The 21,478-nt window shown below is 34.8% G+C and overlaps 1 protein-coding gene across 1 annotated transcript in view; it reads right to left on the bottom strand.

Moving 5' to 3' along the window:
- Positions 1-17,259, bottom strand: part of LOC141390906 (uncharacterized) — a 55,837-nt gene extending 38,578 nt beyond the window's left edge. Inside the window, exon 1 of the mRNA XM_073963840.1 lies at positions 17,020-17,259. Coding sequence (XP_073819941.1) covers positions 17,020-17,025 — 6 coding nt within the window. The 5' untranslated portion in view covers positions 17,026-17,259. The remainder of the gene's footprint in view (positions 1-17,019) is intronic.
- Positions 17,260-21,478: the final 4,219 nt, after the last annotated feature.

Below are 21,478 nucleotides of genomic sequence, written 5' to 3'. Positions count from 1 at the left end.
CAAAAGTTGACAAAAAATTTTTGCAGGTGTTCTGATGCATAAATTCGGTTTTGTGGGAGTCCATAGAAGACGAAAATACCTTTGGTTTCTTTGGGTCACTTCGGTTTTTGGTTTTATAAAGGTAAGTGTAGCGAAAAATAGGCATTCTTGGATTTTCAACTTTAAACGAACATTACTTCTTTTCTCCACAACCGATTTGCACACCCTATTTTTCACTACAAAGGGGAGAATAATGTCTTTCGAATAAGCCATAGATTTTTAAAATCGGTTAACAAATTTCTAAGTAATAGTGGTTTATATGTGACAAAAACCCATTAAAAACAGTGACATGTTTTTCCCTGTGATGTAGGCTGCGTAAACGATACCTAACAGTACAATTATTTACAGTCAGCAGATAGGAAATTTAGTTGGCTTTCCAAAATGGGAAAAACCAACGAAATCGGTTGAAAAATTAATGCGCTATGGCATTTTTTGTGTTTTAACTTTTTGGTTTTTTTCATATTTTCCTTTATAAAAGATTGGTACCTTGTGCGTAATTGTTAAGCAAGATAATCACAATTAGAATCATACATGCTAGGGTACCAATCTTTTATAAAGGAAAATATGAAAAAAATCCAAAAAGTTGAACACCAAAAATGCCATAGCGCATTCATTAAATAAATTTACTGTTAGGTATCGTTTACGCAGCCTAGAGCACAAGGAAAAACATTTTACTGCTCTTAATGCGTTTTTGTCACATAAAAACCACTATTACTTAGCCATTTGTTAACCAATTTTAAAAATCTATCGCTTGTTCGAAAGACAGTATTCTCCTCTTTCCAATAAAGGATAGAGTGTGAAAATCGATTGTGGAAAAGAGAAGTAATGTGTTTAAAGTTGAAAATCCAAGAAAGCCCATTTTTCACTACATTTACCGTTATAAAATCAAAAACCGAAGTGACCCAAAGAAACCAAAGGTATTTTCGTCTTCTATGGACTCCGTTGTATTTATGTATCACTAACTTCAAGTTTAAATCACAAAAACCCTCAGTAATGATGAATCTTATATTAAGTTATTTTACAAATTTGTATAAAACCAACTTAACCGTTTGTAAATACACTAACTTCACAATACAATTTTATAATAACATACCAATTTATACATGAATAAAGGTATGCAAAGATTTCATAACATTGAATGAATGAATTCAGAAAAAATATGTGAATTTATGGTTCAGTGATTCTTTAGTTCAAACGAGGCATTTAATTGAACATTTATCGCAGTTTGGTTTATTGAAATTCAATTGAAATTGTTGTATTCTTTTTTGTTTGTGGAAAATCATAAACAACGTTATGCATGCAAATCATTTTGAATTTCCCTTTCAATTGAATGACGACGACAATCAGGGTAATACCCTCAAAAATGCAAAATATTTTTTTAGGTTTCCCTTAACTGGGTGGTTCGCCGCCCGATATGCGACAGCGGAGATGGAAATTTCCGCTGTTATAATTAGTGTGTCAAAATCAAATCATTTGAAACTAAAAGTGGTCATTTTTTATTTATGTAATAAATATTTAAATGCCCCACTTTGTGTCAATGCAATATGAAAACACGCCAAAAAATAGTTTCATTCATAATTAAATTATCACATTGATATTCGGTAGTAATGTCATAAGTGGAATGTTATCCACTACCGTTGATAACAATGAAAAATGAACACTAAAAATGTAGAGAACGACAAAAAAACTTTTTTGTTAAGTTGCATAATTTTGAGGCAAACGCTGGTTCATCACCAACGTTTCGTCAGGAGGCAAATTGTGGCTTTTGTCTTCTGTTGATGTTAAACGATTTTTTTAAGAAGGAATGCTTCAAAAAGAACAAAACAACAAAATTCGATGAAAAAAGATGTACAAATATGTATACTTTTCGCTGATATGAAATATTTTTATTATTTTGAAAGACAAAAATATATTTCATAGCAAGAGAAGCCATCAGCTGTTAAATAAATCTTGCTCACCGCTATTGTCGCTCTTTACAATTCTAGGTTTTTTGGGATCCCACAGCAAGTTCGAAATGGGTACATTGACTATGGTACATAAGTGAACTCAAAGTGGTAGTTTATATGTCGTTTTATACCACATATAATTTAAGGTAGATTTTATATGCAGTCTAACCTTTCGATAACGAATGTCCCAATAATGAATAATTGAGCCACATAAAGGTGGCTTTAGATCTGACAAATTCATGTAGATACATACCTCCTTTTTTCGACTACAAGATTGTTTTACTAAAAACGGGTTTAAATACGCTGGAAAGCTCAAGTGAAAGAGGTCAACCCATAAGCATAGAAGACAGAGACGCTTGAAAGTCTATTCTAAATTCGGTCTGAAGATCAAACTCAACTTGGGAAAGCATAAATCAACATAGAAAGTGTTTCTTCTCACCATAAAGAGACCACCCGCCTTTATTATCTCTGAACACCACACTCTCAACAATCGTGAAAAAGTTGTCCAAACTGATAAACAACTGCCCAAATTCAGTGAGTTTACCAATCACCGCTTTAGCAAAAGCCCAACCAGGGTAAAAGAATGGATGTTCTGGGTCTTGATTGATGCTGCACTCTCTCGTTATATATTTATTGGTCGTACACCCAAAGTGAGATAACATTTCCCATCAAAGGCGTCGGTAAAAGGAAAAAGTGAAAGCAACAAGTAAAAAATTATCCATCGGCTATGTGACAGAGATATACCTCAGGCTATGCGAACTAAAACTGTTATCTATGGACAATATCGAATACCGGCTACCGGTCCAAATTCTTTTTTTTATACCGTACACCACTATGTGGTAAGGGGTATTATGTCTTTGTGCATTTGTATGTAACATACAAAAGGAAACGAAATAGACCCATAGTTCCTTTTGGGGATATACATGTATACATATACATATTTATGCATGTCCGTCCGTCTGTCCATGTATTTTTGTTCGCAACGTACAGGTCGAACTTTTTGTCCGATTCAGCTGAAAATTGGGGACTACAACGTTTTTAGCTGTAGGAAGAACGCTATTGCTTTTGGTGAAAATCGGTTCAGATTTGGATATAGCTCCCATATATATTTTCGAAATTTTGAATGTGTGACTGAATTCCGTCTAGAAATAAGTGTGCCAAATTATATAGAAATCGGTTCAGATTTGGATATAGCTCCCATATATATTTTCGGCCGATTTCACGTATTTTCTGTACCAAACACGCTTCCGATTTCGATGAAATTTGGAATGTGTGACTGAATTCAGTCTAGAAATAAATGTGCCAAATTATATCGAAATCGGTTCAGATTTGGATATAGCACCCATATATATTTACGGCCGATTTCGCGTATTTGCTGCTCCAAACAAGCTATATAAGTCCGATTTCAATGATATTTGGAATGTGTGACTGAATTCCGTCTAGAAATAAGTGTGCCAATTTATATAGAAATCGCTTCAGATTTGGATATAGCTCCCATATATATTTTCGGCCGATTTCACGTATTTTCTGTACCAAACACGCTATATATTTCCGATTTCGATGAAATTTGGAATGTGTGACTAAATTCAGTCTAGAAATAAATGTGCCAAATTATATCGAAATCGGTTCAGATTTGGATATAGCACCCATATATATTTACGGCCGATTTCGCGTATTTGCTGCTCCAAACAAGCTATATAAGTCCGATTTCAATGATATTTGGAATGTGTGACTGAATTCGGTCTGGAAATAAATGTGCCAAATTATATCGAAATCGGTTCAGATTTGGATATAGCACCCATATATATTTACGGCCGATTTCGCGTATTTGCTGCTCCAAACAAGCTATATAAGTCCGATTTCAATGATATTTGGAATGTGTGACTGAATTCGGTCTGGAAATAAATGTGCCAAATTATATCAAAATCGGTTAAGATGTGGATATAGCTCCGATTTATATTTTACATATTCACAGTGGTGTAGGGTATCATATAGTCGGCCCCGCCCGACTGTGATCCTTTCCTTACTGGTTTTTTTTTGCTTAGGTGTTTTCAGATTTTATGGCCTTTTTGGGCGTATGAACTTGTCGAAAAAATATATATGTATTTCGATTAGAACTCAAAATATTGCGAAAGAGATACATACCTAAAGGAATGAGTCGAAATAGCCAATTGTGGAAGTGGATTCTATTTTGGGAGTCATTTATTTTTGATAGATAGCGCACCTTCCAATCATTTCAGTTGGTCACCGTATAAATAGAGCTTTTTGACCACAATGTCAGGAAGCATGGACTTTCCCACGAAAAATAAAATATCGCTGTAAGCAGGACCACAAGGAGTAGCATCGGTATAATTCCGCTACAGAACCAATATCCTTTTCCCCAAAAATTATGTATTTTAGGGGCTTTCAGAATCTTGTGGCCCTTTTTGGACGTATGAACTTGTTCAAAAGTGTTGAGTAGAGGGTTCCTGAAGCAATAGACCACATAGTCCATTCTGGAAATGAATCTAATTTAAGGTCACCTGACATTGCAGTTAGAGGAAGCATGAATTGGCCCTCGAATAACACTATATCGTTATATACAGAACCACAAATAGAAGCTTCTGCAAAAAATTCGGCACTTAAACAAAAATGTTGAATTTTGTGAGGAGTGACGAACAGCTTTCGTTTCATTTTCTCAGGAAGTAGGGACTTGAGCCTGATAAAAACTTGTACCGTCGTAATGGGAGTTCCCAGAACAAATTGTTGCAAAAAATCAAAACAATAAGAGAGCAGACCTTAAACTGCACTGTTCCGAAATTTTGTGTTCGAGGTAAACGAAACAGTGAACGAAATCGAGAAAAGCGAAAATTGTTGAACTTTTATTTATATAAGATTTGCAGAAATATTACGATATGCAAAGTTTGCACCAACGCGGTATCCGGTTCGAAAGTTTTTCCAGCTTTTTCTAAGGAAGTATGGACATGTCCCTGAAAAAACGATTTGAGAACAGGCCTTAAACTGCACTTTTCCCAAATTTTATGTTAGAGGTACCCGAAGCATTGGACCGATATAGACCCTATTCGAACTTAATCTGTTTCTAGTCTAAAACTATTATTTCGATGAGCCACATTTTTGTCGTACGGAAGTTTATACAACCACTTGCTTAAAGGCTGAGGCTAACGCATACAAAACCTTGGGAACTGAGTTGAATGAGCCAGGAGTCGAGTGCCTTATGTAATTCATGTTATCAGGATAAAAGAGGCGGCCTCACAGCTGAAACAAAGGTAAGAATGTCAGCAAAGGAGAACCGAATATACTAGTTTCACTTTTGTCGGCCGTTACATCGAACCATAAGGTGTAAACCCTTTAGTGTATAATTTGTGCCAAGAATTCCGAGGAATATATTAATTTCCTGAGAAATATAAGGAAAATTTGTAGGTATTTTATGCACCAGAACAACTTCAAAGCTTTCTAGGAACTCAAGATTTTGATTTGACACTAATTTTGTGGTTTTTAGAAAGTACAATACCTAAAGAAATAAGCAAGGGTTCGCTTTAACGAGATATATATGAAGTCTGGCCTTAAATAACGACATCCACCAAAAAGTATTTTTTTCTAAAATTTATCGAGAAGAAATAAATCTGCATACTTGGAATTTCATGAAAATTATTACTTAACCTAAAACCCGAGATGTATGGGGTGTATGTAAACTTTTGTCCCTCACTGTTAGGAATAAATGCTGTTCACATATGAAGTCGCTTATGCCAAAAGCTATTACCGTGTAAATTCCGTCCACGGATTACATCTCCCATTTATCATAGCAGAAGGACGTCAACTGCAGCGACAAATCAGAATATTTTTGGAATGGAGCCTTCGTTAACAATTATATTGGATAAGGATTAAGGATAGAGTGCATAATATATGCGCAGGATATGATGCAGATCAAGACAATACACATCACCTTTTTAACTGCCCAGACAAACATACTCAACTAAATCCATGGAAGCAGCCACATTAACCACAAAAATGTTCATAGAAATTTCTCACATCGAAAACATTTCTCTATACTGTCTCCTGTGCCAATGTTTTGTTTGAGCGATTTGTAAGACACACTTTGATAATTTGTACCGCTTATAAAGCCAAAACCAAACTAGTTCATATTGGAGTACAGTATCTTTAAATACATATTTTAGGGTATGATGGCACAATTTAACTAATTTGGTCACTCAATATCATTCATTTGCTATGACACGCGATTATGTCAATTTATTGTTAAATAGGTCTTCGATAAAATCACCAAAATTGCTATGAAAATTCAAAATATTTATGACTAACCTATGACCTGGTTAAAGGTTTCAGCTAAATTCTTTGCCTTATCTCATTTCAGACATTGTGTGCCTCAGTACTTTTTTCCAACAAAATAAAAACGAAAGTAGTAATTTGTCCCCATTAATGACACTAACCTAAGACAACACTAGTTTGACATCGTGAGAATTGGCCGATGGCTAGAAACATTTTGTTTTTATTAATGATGAATATATTTCAAGCAACTTGGTTAGGTGTTGGTTGCCAACATAAAACAGGTGACGGTTAACTCTTTCTTCTACCGGAATGTGTGAACAAAGACGTCATCTCTTTATTTTAATCGATTTGGTTTTTGTTATCTTCCGCTCGTTTACTTTTGATCGCTTTCACTTGCCAAGGGAGTGGTGCTGTACGTACTCCATGCTTTGTTGTTTACATATTTTGTTTATTATTTTGTCTTATGGATGGATTTGCCATGGTTTTTTGCACTTTAACTTAAAACTCACGAACTTGCTAATGGAAGTATTGTATTTTCTCCTTGTTCGCATATGTAAGAGTAAATAATCTTATTTTAGATTTTTCACTTCGAAATCTGTATGCAATTTTGTATATCCGCTGAGTTTAATGTGTAATTACTTCATGTGAGTAAGGGGGTAGGTAATTCATGTTGGGTTTCGCTGTGGAAGTTATTACTTGGCATGCAAAAAGCATTTCCAATGTAATTATTTTAAATTTTCATAGTGGACTATTTACGCAAGTAGAGCTTATTTAATGTATATGGTGGTTTATGTTTATGTGGAAATTTTTATGGAGATTGGTAAGATTAATTATATCTCAAATAAAGGCATATCGTATTGTTTCCATTAGATGTTAATTAAAATTATGTCAAATACTCTAACACAAAATCCGAAATGAATACGAAAACATGTAAAAAATGCGTTAACTTCAGGGGGACCGACCTTTTTATACCCTTCACCACGAGTTGTATTGAATAAAAATGGAGACTAAGGACCAAGGGTTTATGTATAGGTGAATAAATTACAATCAAATGATGTTTATCATGCGTTTTTGCACACGTACACTGTGAATGAGAGAGAATAGTAAATGCAAAACAACTCAGTTGGCGCCCTCAGTATAGAGATGGGCGACCCTGACCCAGAGCGACAAATTTCGGGGGAAAGTTTTGCGCTTTCAAAAAAGACGAAATACTAAATTTCCATCATTTCGGTGTGGAATGTAGGCTAAAACCTTGAAATACTGAAAACCGGGAGACACAGTTCTATGGGGACATACAGCAACAAAATTCTGGGGGAAAGTTCAGCGCACCTAACGAAGACTAAGAATTAAATTTCAACCATTTCGGTGTGATCACGAAGTTAAAACCTTTAAAATACCGAAAATCGGGAGGTATCGTTCTATGGGGCTATATCAAAACGTAGACCTGTACTTACAAATTTCTGGGGGAAAATTTTTGTAGCCCGAAAGAAGACTAAATTTTCCGCCTTTTCGGTGTGACAATGATGTTAATACTTTTAAAATACAAACAAGGAGGAAAAGCGTTAAGTTCGGTCGGGCCGAACTTTTTATACCCTCCACCACAAATTTCAGTCATTTCGGTGGATTAATGTGGCCACAACCTTCAAAATGCCGAAAATCGCAAGGTACTGTTCTATGGGGGCTATATGATGGCGTGGACCTATACATACGAATTTCTAGGGGAAAGTTTTATACCCCAAACGAAGACTAAATACCAAATTTCAGCCATCTCGGTGTGATAATGAAGCCAAAACCTTCAAAATACCGAAAATCGGCAGATATCGTCCTATGGGGGCTATATCAAAACGTGGACCTATATAAACATTTTATGGTAGAAATGTTTCTTAGCCTCTGGAAATGCAAAATACAAAGTTACAACCGATTCTGTTGTCAAATGGGACTAATACATTCAAAATGTATTAAAATGACGCGTACTTTATATGGGGGTAATACCAAAACGTGGACCTATATAAACCAACTTTGGTAGGAATGCTTTTTGGCCTCTGGAGACACAAAATACCAAATTACAACCAAATCGGTGGTAAAATGGGACAAATATTTTAAAAATTCCTTAAAACGACGACGCGTCACGCGTCATTTTGTATGGGGGCTATACGAAAGCGTGGACCTACATAGCCCGCTATCAATATCAAAATTCCTACGTACATATAATAGATTTTCCCAAAATTTCATCCACCTACGTCAACCCGTTCGGACGCTAGAGTGATTTCCACAGACGGACAGACGGACGGAAATGGCTATATCGATGTAGAATTGCACGCTGATCAAGAATATATAGTTTGTGGGGTCTACAATGATTATTTCGAGTAGTTACAAACGTAGTGACAAACTTAATATACCCCCATCCTATGATGGAGGGTATAAAAATGCATAGGTACTGTTCTGTGGGGGCTATATAAAAACGTGGACAGATATAGCCCATTTTCAATACCAAATATCCTAGTGAAAATAGCACCTTCTGTACCTAATTATAAAGCTCTATCTTAAATCTTGATTTCAACGGACGGACATGTAATTTTATGTTTATCAAGAAAATACATACTTTATATTTCGATGCGTTACCAACTGAATGACAAATATAACTATTCCCTTCATCTTATGGCGGAGGGTATAACAAGAAAACGTTGATTCATTGAAGCAACTGTTTGACATCATTAAGGATGTATAAAGTGGAAAATAACGTCTACAAACTGCAAATTGAGGGCATTCAAACGAAGGAGGGCAATGGAAACGACTTTGCCCACTCATACCAACTCAGCGATACCTGATTGTCCTGAATGTACCCCGGACTCATCCGACAACAGTTCAGATAGTCCTTGAGTAACTGACAATGCAGCTAACGAGCTTATGTAAGCATAATCCAATAGACATTACAATACGCTTTGTTATAAGCTTAAAGCAGTAACGGCGTGCCACCAGCTTTTCGCATAGAAATCCCAAGCCCATGTCAGTCAGGAATCTGAACATGTGTAGGAGGGAGTGGAGCCTGCACTGTGATGGCAAACACCTTGAGAGATTTGAATATAATGTCGTGGCTTTAAGAATAAATCTATAGAAATTATGTTGGGTGCGCTCAAACTTAAAGATGGGAAAGCTCAAACAATCGCAGAAGGACTCCAGAATGTGTTAGATGTGTTCAACCTGCGGGAATTAATTGTGATAATTCTTGCCGATATAACACGCGTAAATGCCAACTAAGTGACAGGCATGGTAGTTCGTCTGCAGCAAAGGTTTGAAGAGAAAGGTCACCCCACACACTAGTTCATCAGTTGGGTTCTTAGCGTTGACATGTGCGGATTTGATTAACAATTATGCTAGAATTAATGAAGCCTACAGCAATGGTAAAACTGAGATTAAGCAAGTAAAAAGAGTTAATTAAGTTCCACCAGTCCGAAACACTGGAAACCCCAAACACCTAATTTTAACATTCGGTCAGCTAAGAGCTTGAAAGTACCTGAAATTTGCGGTACCGTTATATGGGGGCAATACAACAACGTGGGCCTATGTCCACAATTTTTGATGGAGAAGTTGTAACCCCTGGAAACCATAAATGCCTAATGACATCCAATTTTGCACGAAATTGTAGATAAAAACTTACAGAAAAACTGAAATCGGTGGTACCGTCATATGGGGGCACACCGAAACATGGACCTTTGTCCCCAATCTCAGTTTTTCAGGATGTCTGACTGATTACCATAGGTGGGCGGACTTTCATATATTGACTCAGAATTTTACCCTTATCAAGAATGTATATACTTTATATGGTCAGAAGTGATTATTTCAATGCGTTACAAACGGGAAAACAAACTTAATTTACCCTCCATACTATGGTGGAGGATATAACAAACAGGTGGACATGAAGTTTCTATTCCATCCCCCTGGTATTTTCCTCACTTCGCTGAGAGTATTTCCAATGCATGGTGGAACTCCCGTGTCATCCTAGATATCCTTCTCATTCTCATGACTGGTTCAGAACTAATTTTGCCGCGCTGGCGATTTTGAATAACTATCTGTTGCTCTGAATGACTACCCTAAAGCTCTCAAGTGCTTGATGACCCATCCGAAACAGATGATGCTGGAATTAGCATTACCTGAAGCAATCGGTGCACAGTGGATGCGCCCAACGACAAAAATCCAAAAGTTCGTGTCATCATTTTAATAACACTATGCAACACTGAAAATGCAAACAACTTCTAATATGCATTTTTTGAAAGTACATATTTAGACTACAAAAACCCTAGTAGGGTTTTGTCCTATCAGATCCAGTTCGGATTTTATGGCCTCGTCTAAACCGGGCTAAATCTACACTTTTTTGCATTTATCAGGCCTTTATCTTAGAAACGAATAGGAATTTGACCTTGCTGTGTTTAGCAATATTGTAGCCCTAAACTAGTAGAACTTATCTTTTGAAAAAAAAAACTACATAAGAAAAACTCCATCTAGGGCATCAAAGTCTATAAAATATAGGAAATTTTACATAATTGCTGAACTTCTGGTCAGTATCGGCCAAACTATTGGGATTTGAACCAAGTAACCTTTTGCAAAAATCTTCCAAATAAAGTTCTCAACAATCCTCTAGAACATTCTGAATCTCCAAAATGCTTACTTCATGTTATTTCAGCGGTACAGTTCACACCAACAGTTTATTCTCGCATTTCGGATTTCACTACATTATTGACATTTTTATTAAATCATCGTTGAAAAATGTACTGAAAACAACAGCATAGAGGCCTTTTACAACAATGCACAGTGGATCCACTTGTATGGAGAAAGTGGCCAAAAATATTTAGAGTGTAACAATCAAGCCAATGCGCCGGTTACAGCTTTGTGCTGCTGCGAAGAGTGTTTTAAGAAACCACGAGCGTGACATTGTCCCCCCTATCCCCTCTGGAGGGGGTATACGGTAAGAATTGTTTTATGCTGTTAATACAAAATGACATGAACAAAGGTCCCGATTATCTTATGATGCAAAAATAGGCTTGGGGAAACCAAACAATCTCCAAAACAACATAAAATCCAACCAATTTAGCGGATTAAAAAATCAATATTTTTGTCTGAAAATTGGTAAAATGTTAAATATAGATCTTATAGCGTTCTTCCTGGACGGCACGTACCGCCAACATAAGACTAATTTGGAAGAAGATTTCTTCATCTTGCCACTGATGCCAATTATATTAATGTACGTGGTCAGATAATAGAGTTATACGCTAATATATCCATAGAAACCCTATTCTAGGGCAGCTTTAGTCAGCGACCCACTATTTATAGTCTGGCACTAGATGGCAGCTGAATACTGAATAATCTTAAACCCATGACCTACTTTGGAAAATTATTCCCAAGGTGGGCACTGGTGGGCATCATGACTAAAACCTTAGGTCAAATTTAAGTATATGATCGAATTAGCATTACAAAATACACTAAGAAAATATGCAGTTAACTAGAATTTCACAACATGCTAAAACACCATTTTTTTATTGAAAATTAAGCTCCTCCTCCTCCTTCAAAATCCACTACAATATTTTGCTCTACGTATTAGTTTCGCGATATTTTGAATATATTTATTTGCACTTAAAATATAGATTCTACTCACAACAAAAAATAGTAGTCAAATGTTCCGACTTTTGAAGCTATTCTTAAGAAGATCGCGTTCGAATGAAACAAAAAAAGGTTTTAAAAAGGTTCATGTTATAGCTGTCAGAGTTGCCAGATGTTGTACCAAAATTTTGACATTCATTTTTCTATTTTTGGCCAATGGGTGGATCCACTGTGCAATGACATGTTCTAAAGAGTTGTGTATTACATTCCAGGGAATATTTTTCCAAAAGAAAATATTCAGAAAATATTAACGGTTTTGGAGATACGGTGCGAAATGTATAAAAATTGTGGAATTTTTGCATATATTTTTGCAAATAATTTGAGGCAATAAATGTAGTTTTTCGAGTTCATTATTTCTCCAAATATTTTATTCTTGTCCTTATCTACAAATTTGCTTCAGAGGTCAGAAGAAGGTTCGCATTCGTTTCAGAGATATGTATAGCTCCGAATTTCTTGAAAACTCAATATTTAACCATGTTTTGATGGGGCCATAAAATCCGAGCTGGATCTGACACAACAAAACCCAACTAGGGTTTCTTGTCGGTTGGGTCTGTACTTTCAAAAAATCCTCAGTTCGAATTGTTTGCACAAGATCACCTTAAAAATGTTGCACAGTGTAATTTTAAGATGCAAATCGCTTTCAAACATTCCACATTTTTTTCAACTTAACTTATTTTTGCTATTTTTCTCGGTTCTTAAGGAGAAAAATGCTTACAAATTAGTAATTTTGGAGAAAAAATTTATTTTGAAAATGAGAAAACATGGTTATATATAAGCAAGTTTCTGAAACATTGGTCAATTATTCACGCCCTAACTTAAGTTGTATGTTTTATTAAATTTACTAAGCTTAATAATTCCTCTAAATCGCTGGGGTTGCCAAACATTTTGGTTATAATATTGGGCAAAATGAAAATACTGAATATAGATGTATATATTTCCTTAAAAGTTTTAGTTACTTTCCAAGCATATGCAAGAATCGCCACCAAATTGAAGCCAAAGGTCTGTAGATTTCCAAACTGTTCAGACTTTTTGCGGAAATTTACGGATTGGGCAGTTATGACTAAGAGTTTGACACCGTTTTTAGGTGCTGAAAATAAATTTTTTGGGATATTTTTAAGTATTTTTTTATATTTTCTTATATGTATGTTCAATATAGTATTTTTTTCGCTATTAGCGCTTTTGTTATCAAGTAACTAGGAACTAGTCAAAAATGAAAAGGTTTGGGGGTATTCACTTTAATAAATATTTTTTGGGACACCCTAATGTTCGACCGCACTGAGAACCAAAAATACACAATGCAAATAATTCTGCGTAAAAATGTGATTATATCTTATTAAGTACCGAAAAATGGATGGTAACCCTATATGGAGTGGACCGATATCACATTTTTTTAAAAGGTGGTGTTCAGAATTCTGAGTTCATTATTAAAACCTATTTGGTTTGAATAATTGGTTAATATCTCCGAAATAAATGGAGATATTATTCATATAGGGAGTATACCAAATCATGGACCAATAATTTAAATTTTTATCGCGGAGGTTTTCTATGCAATATGAACTCCTGGCACCGGATTACAGCAATAACAAGTATGTGTAAACAATGTGCTTATAACAGTAAAATACTCCACTTCTGGATGATTATCTACAAGAATTTTCGTCACGCCTTCCCTTGTAAGTACCGCCGCTGTGCAGTGTTGTGAGCGTGCGATAAAAGTTATGCAAGACTTATACTCTCACTGAGGTTCATCCTCTCCAATGACAACGGGAATATATAAAGTTTTGTATGTTTTACTAGGTTTACATTTACGAAATCCACTCGATTTTAACTATCAATTCCATTTTTTAAACGTCAAATGAAATCCAATGGATTTTAGTATCATTTGACGTATACGCAAAGGAATTGCCAGTTGAAATCCACTCGGTTTCGTAAATGTTAACGTACAATTTGATGATCCTATGTAATATTAAATTTTTCTTATTTACTCAAAGAGTGGCATAACTTCAAAAATGAGTATAGCAGTTTCTATTTTTGCTACAACTTCTACTTTATCTTGTGTAAAATTTTTATGTTGATGTTCCTAAAACTCAACGAGTTACCGTTCATTTACTAGGAGTTTGACATACATATATAAATCAACAAAAAAGTCTTTTGAGTTTTAAAGCACTAAAACACTTCTAATCATGTTTGATCTTGCACAGAAATTTAACATTCATATCTGACTAATACCCGGTTTAGACCAGAGGTCCGCAAAATGCATATAAAAGGCACACTCTATTGCCTTTTCCCAAAAGCGAATAGTGCAGTGCCTTGCATATAAAAAATATGAATGTGCAAAAAGCAGATTCACCCCAAAAAATGATTCACTGCTTTAGTGCATGCTTGCTTGCTTTTACATTTGTATTCACACGATTCGCAAATGCAGTATGCACAATACTGCATGCCACCACACAGTATCGTACCATCTTCTGTTTGAATAAATTAATACATTTGCCAAATTTCGCTTTTTCCTTGAGTTTCTTTAATAATAGGATAAACTAAACTAGTAATTGTTTTTATTGTCTCAACATTAATTTTTTTATGTTTATTAACATGTAAATTTGACCAGAAATATCTGCTGCTTTTTGTAATGCAACGTGCTTTTTCGAAGGCAGCGAGCAAAAAAAAAGGCAACGAGCTCTTGTAGTGTGTTGTGTGTGTGCAATTGGCACACACTCATGAAAGTAAAGGCAAAGCAAGCAATAGCATTAAACAGAGATGGCAATAGCAAGCAATGAAAAAAGCACGAAATCGCGAATATGCATTAAAAGCGAGTGGCATTTTGCGGACGTCTGGTTCAGACTATGCTTGATTTAACAAATCCAGTGAATTTGAGTTGTCATTTTCTACAATAATGTCAAATAAATCGAGATAATGCACTTAATTATCGTATAAGTGTATAGTCTAAACCAAGTTTAACTCTGCAACTGACGGTTCAAGTAGATGACATGTTTTTTGTCTAATATTCATTTAAAGTTGGGAGGTCAAAATTCAATCGGCAACTTAAAACACGTCTTTCTCAAAAGTGAATTTTTGAGATATGAATAAAAATGTTAAAAACATTTTGTGCGCGAATCATCTTATATGTAGGTTTTTATCTAATCTTGAATAAAAATTCATTAAAATATGATGCAGGGATATAAGGCTGTAAAATATGGCTGCTTATACAACTACAAACATATTTTGTTATTGTGTTGGTTTTGAAACCCAAACATTTTGATAGTTTCCCAACATACCGTTCAGTCTGATTTTATAAAATTTACGAAAAATAATTCGTATAAATACATTCTTCAATTACACGGATAAGCTAATAATTGCCATAGAAATTCATTATTTTCAAGAGATTCAAGTTTCGTTTATTCTCCAGTGGCTACACAATAATTTATAATTCAAATGTGATGTTTTTTCGAATAATGTTGGTTTGTTGGTTGTCTTGTGTAATGAAAAAAAAAATTGTGTATTGAAAGTTTTCATTTCAAAACAAAGCTGCTCAAAGGGCGCACTTCTGATGTCGGTGTGTGTCAATTTGCTCACTCACACAATTGAAAAAGAGAGTTTTTGTTGCTAATCTTAAGTAAAAACTCATCAAAATATGATACAGGCATACGAGTTTGTAAAAAAGTCATAACCCTAATAAGTATGTATATACTTACACGCTTTTTGAAGTTAGGGAATGCTTTTCGAGTAAAAAGTGGTGAAACTTGAAAATTCTTGCATGTAAAGGAACAGGGCTTATACGTTCGCTTTGTTTACATACGTTGAATTTTACTACTTAACTTGCCAAAGTAGCATCTAAACTTCATTTTTAAGATATTTAAACTAAGATATTGAAGATTTGTTTAGTAAGTTTATTGAAAAGTAAAACTGAAAGAAACCAAACATTGCTTTATTTCTGGCGGGAAAACATGAAGCAACGAACAGGAAATATTACCAACCATTGATGAAAATGAATCATTGATACAATAACGGATTTGGAAGCACTATTGGGTATTTCATATAATATTGCAACACCAGTATTGTTGTTTATTATAAAAATATTTAAATTTTATTGTTAATCATCAGTGATGTCGGTCAATCTTTTTATTTGCACATTATATGGTGTTTGGTTTGTTTTTTTTTTTATTGTCAAATATTTCGGCAGTTGCTTTTTTACTTTGCATATATTTTAGTCATGAAATTCGATTACATTGGCTTATGGGATCTCTTCTCCATGGACTTATAACAGCTGAGCTTGAATTGGTTGGCATTACATAATTTCTAAACCACTCACGTCTACTTAGAGACCACACATTCATATTGTTTGTTATTGTTGTTGATTGGCCAAATGAAACGGAAAGTGGCAAAAAAGAAAACAAAGGAGAAAGAGAGACAGAAAAAAAACAAATAGCATTGCGTTCACTTAACGACTTTGATGATGAATGCAACAAAACGGGTTGATGGACCTGGTCAAAACCCGTCCATTATAAAATCCATTTTTAATAAAGTTGCAATTTCTTGTTTTTTTTGTTGTTTCTTATTTGCCACACAAGAGGAAGAGGTGAAAGAAGTAAAAGGAAATGTAAAACCGCAACAACATAATAATGCACTTGAACTTGTTTTTGAGCCATGAAGTGAATGTTGGTAAGAAAAATCAAATCATTGATTATGTTCAATTTTCACTTGAGTCTATAACAAATAATTTTTTTGTATTTCGTTTTAAGCTTTTCTGTTTATTTTGTTACACGAATTTGATTTTTTGTCACTTTACATTGGCAGCAATGTTTGTTTGGGTTTTTAGTTAAAGCAAATACTACAAATATTCGTGACATACGCACAATGTCATTGTCGTGTTGTTTGTCTTAAACATCATTATCACCATCACACTTTCACTGGTTTTCTTGGTATCCATAAGGCATATTCAGTGGAGGAGGGATCTTTTGTTTTATATTTCGTTACACTTTGTTGGCATTTCCTTGGCCTTCGATAATTGATTTGTTAATTTTGCAATGTACATTTTTTGAGTTCATGGAATTTCTCCTGTCCGCTTTATTGCAGTAGTCATTCTCCTTCACATACTCACCTTCATTTTTTTGCTTCGTGTGTTTTTTTGGTTTCAGTTTAATTTGTATAAAATCTTTCTCTGTTCAGCAATGTTTAAACGTTTCTTAAATTTCCGTTTTAGTTTCGACAATAATTCGTTTCTTTTAAACGACGTCCACGCGTTTACAGAGACGACGTCCGTTACGTTTGGCGTTTTCGTTAAGACTTTTACCGTTTCAAACCGGCGGCATATGATCGCAACAATGGTTGGGCTTTAATCTTTGTGTTTTGTATTTCACTTTGTTTAACCTATCCCAAGCTTTTTTCGAGTGAGTCTTTTCTTGTGTGTGTTTTCTTTTCACTTTCTTTACAACACTCTTGGAATAAACCAACACTCAAAATACTCTCAATTTGAGTTTTTTATTTTTCGTTTTTCGTTTTTTTTTTCTTTTTCTCTAATTGAGTTAAATCCCCACTTGGATGGATATTGACTCGTTTTTTTGAAAATGTTGTTATTCGTTTAATGTCTGGTAAGCATTTGAACGATTTTCCACAAAACTCAGCGTCTTTTAAAGAAAATCTTTTTAATGTGCCACAGAGCACAAAATGTTTGAAAATTTACACTCACACACTCAAATACACATGTACACAACAACGAACATACGCATTAACCATGGCACGCGTATAAATTTTATGTGTGGCGCATACTCATAGACGGACTAAGTTAGTAATTAAACTGAATTAAGTGGTTATTTAGAGGCCTCTTTGAACTCAGTTTCTTAATAATTACTCTAGCTTAAACCTTTTATTCGGAAAACTAAATACTCATTTTAGACATAGTCTTGAACTATGATATCTTCGATTTCTTCCGTAGAAACAGAGATTTCCGCCATGACCATATTTTGCAAGCAGCTATCCATATATCAGTGGTAAATTTATGTGTAAGATCAAGCATGAATTGACCTGTTCTAGTGCTTCATAATATCAAAAAACTTTTGTGTTGATTTATGCGCAACACATTGTAAATGAGCTGTAACTCGTCGAGCTTTAAAAATATCAGCATGAAAATTTAAAGCAAGATAAATTAGAAGCCGTAGAAAAAATAGAAATTGCAAACTCAGAAAAGGCACATTTTGAGTTATGCCACTCTCTGAGTAAATGAGTGATATGTTGTACTCGGGTCATCTTTTGACCCGTCACTTTTTATTGATAAAATGTGTAATGTTTTAGAAGGTTGTTACTCACTCTTGTCACTTTCGAAAAATAGAAAAATCTTTTATTAACTTATTTTGAAGTATAAGTAGCATAGGATATCTGGAAAAAAAGTTGATTGAAGGAGAATTAGCTATATGAGCGACGGAAAGGAAAACTTTAACGGTGCCCACTATAGCTTGAAAACGGCTGTATCTATCGTCATATATTTTTGCGGGCTTACTAAGTGCACAAAAATCTTGTCGTTAAAAGAGGGATTAAAAAAATTGACTGTTTTATAGCTTAACAAGTAAAAACTCGTTAGGATCGGCCTGACCGAACTTTTTATACACTCCACCATAAAATAGTCTCACTTAAAATGGAAAATTAGTTTCATTCACAATTTTAGGTGAAAACATTTTTCGACTTTGGATACCCCTAATGCCTTAACTATCTAATCTAATCTGAAAAGTGTTCAGCCAGGTGAAAGGTACGACCTACGCACTGTGGTCGAACTTGTTTTTCGAACATTCCCACGCCTCACTTTGCCACCCCTGCCGACCCATACAAATTACTAGTAATTTAAAGATAAAATTATATTAGATTTTATAACTTCCAAACTCATCCAGAAGTCCACATTATAGTACATGGAATTAAAATCAGTACACATTTTGCTAAGTGGTTCACCCATCGAATAATTGGTTCGGTGAAAATCTATATATAAGAATTGATAATATTTACTTCATCTAAAACTTGTAAGAGAAGAGCGATCAAAAGTATTTCCTGTGCAGATATCAATACGATATTTTCAGTAAAGGTTAGTTTAGAAACACAAATAAAAAAGCAAAAAAAAAATCAACCTAGGTCCACCTTTAGGTATAGCCCCCATAGAACGGTACCCCCTGATTTGTGGCATTTTGGGGGTATTGATCACATCATTCTATGAAATTGGCTAAAATTTTGCTATCGGTATTCCCTAGTATTAGAAAACCTTCTTGCAAAATATGTTTGAATTGGGTCCACGTTTTGATAGGGTACCCATATTTTTAAGGTTTTATATAAATTATTAATTCAAAATGGCCGAAATACCACTTAATCTTTCCTGGAGGTAGGCTACCCCCAGAAAATTGTCGAATTATGTAGGTCCACCCTTTGATGTTGTCCCCATAGATCGATACCGCCCAATATTCGGTATTTTTGGGGTTCTAGCCGTAATAATCAAACAAAATGGCAGATATTTTTTTAAAATTTTACATTGAGGACCATATTTTGACGTATCCTTCATATAACTGAACCGCACAGTGTCTCTTCTATAAATTTAAAAAGCTGAAATGTATCACCTGTCCATTTAAAAAAATGACAAAAACACTCTGAAGGGTATCCTTAGTATTTTGGGAACAAGTTCCAAAGATGCGGAAAAAAGCAGCTGATATTTTGAAAATAGAATTTTTAGACTAATCTAACTAATTCGTTGGGCAGAAAGAAGGGGAACATAACTAAAACTTTACATGAATTTTAATTATACTGAAGAAATGACATTACAAAAGTCCTTTAGTCAACACACGTATTCAATAATGAATCCAAAAAAATTAACAAACACAAAACTTCATAAAAATTAAGTTAATACATACATTGTTTTTCAATACTCGAATTAAGTTTGGTCAATATAGAGTTCATTTAGTTTGATATTAATATTTTAATTTCACCTAAATTTTGCACTGAATTCACCCCGAAATACAACCTGTTAATTTTCTCTTATTTGATGCTATCCTCAAAGAGTACAGTAAGAAGTAATCCATAACAAATTTATTTTAGGGAAATCTACCATGTTAGGAGTAGATATGAACACATTTGGTACCAAAAATTGGACTTTAATTTTTTTAATTTTGGCCAATGGCAGCGACCACTGTGCTACGGGGCTATATCAAAGTGTCGACTTATCTTTACAATTTTTGTTGGAAATGTTTTAAAGCTGCAGGGAATCTCAAAATTTAAATTACGGGTAGTTCCATCAAATAACTTGCCTAAGACCCCCAAAATACCGAAAATCGGAAGGTACCGTTATATGGGGGCTATACCAACACATTGACCTACATATATTGACGATTTTTGGCGGAGAAGTTTCGTGGCCCCTGAGAGCCTCAAATGTCAAATTACAAAAAGAGTTCGGTAAAAGTTTTAGCTAAAATCCTCAAAATTGTAGAATTGTAGATAAAATCCTCAAAACACCAAAAATCGGAAGGTACCGTTGGGGCTATACCAAAACATGTACCTATATTGACGATTTTTGGTGGAGGAGGTTTGTGACCACTGAGAACCTCAAATGTCAAATTATAGCTAGGTCGTTTGGGGCAATACCAATCCGAGAAATATTCCCATAATTTTTGGAATATACCCCAGCAAAATGTTCGATGCCAAAGATGCCATTCAATCATGGGTGCAAGTGATCTGGCATGTCATCTTTTTAGCATCTTCATCGATGAATTTTATATGAGCGTGGACCCCAAAAGATGATATTCATTTTTGGATCCTAAGCATGTCATTTTTACCAATGCTTTGGCATGTCATTTTCACCAACCCTTGCAATGACATTATCATTACGACGAAAGTTTTAACAACGTTGGTTGTGATTTCGAGGCTCCGACAACATCAAGCCTATTTTAAATAATTAATCTTATTTATTTAGAAAAGGTGTATAAATAAAAACACAAAATTCATCTCTATTGGATCGATGGAATGGGTTCAAATACTGATGAAAAGATCGGATCTTGCACTACTTCCTTTGTATGGGTTCAAATGCATGAGCTCAAATGCTAATGAAAATATCGGATATTTCAAGACTTCGTTTGAACCTATGCAAAGGATGCCATGAAATCACGTCATCGCATGTAACTTCACGTTTGTTAATCACTAGGAACCCTAAATGTCAAAATAAAGGTAATTCGGTTTGAAAATGTGACTCAAAACGTCAAAATACCTGAAATCGGGCGGTACCGTTATATGGGGGCTATAGCAAAACGTGGGCCGATATAGCCAATCGTCAAACTTGAACTGCCTGCAAACAAAAGACGCATCTTCCCAAAATTGCAGCGTCCTATCTCCAAGGATGCTACAGTGATTACCACAGACAGGGGGACGGACGGACTTGCATACATAGATCGACTCAGAATTTTCCCCTGTTCAAGAATATACATATGGGGATTTCTGAGTGAAATCGGACACTTTTTCAAGATGAGGTTTTTGATTTCCTTTATATTTTGCTGTGGTGATGCTGCTCATTAGCAAAACATTTTAGTATATTTTCAGAT

The sequence above is a fragment of the Musca autumnalis genome, unplaced genomic scaffold (assembly GCF_047663935.1).
Source record: "Musca autumnalis isolate F117 unplaced genomic scaffold, ASM4766393v1 scaffold_1, whole genome shotgun sequence".
In the NCBI taxonomy this organism is placed as follows: Eukaryota; Metazoa; Arthropoda; class Insecta; order Diptera; family Muscidae; genus Musca; species Musca autumnalis.
This window is presented reverse-complemented; position numbering and strand designations above follow the sequence as displayed.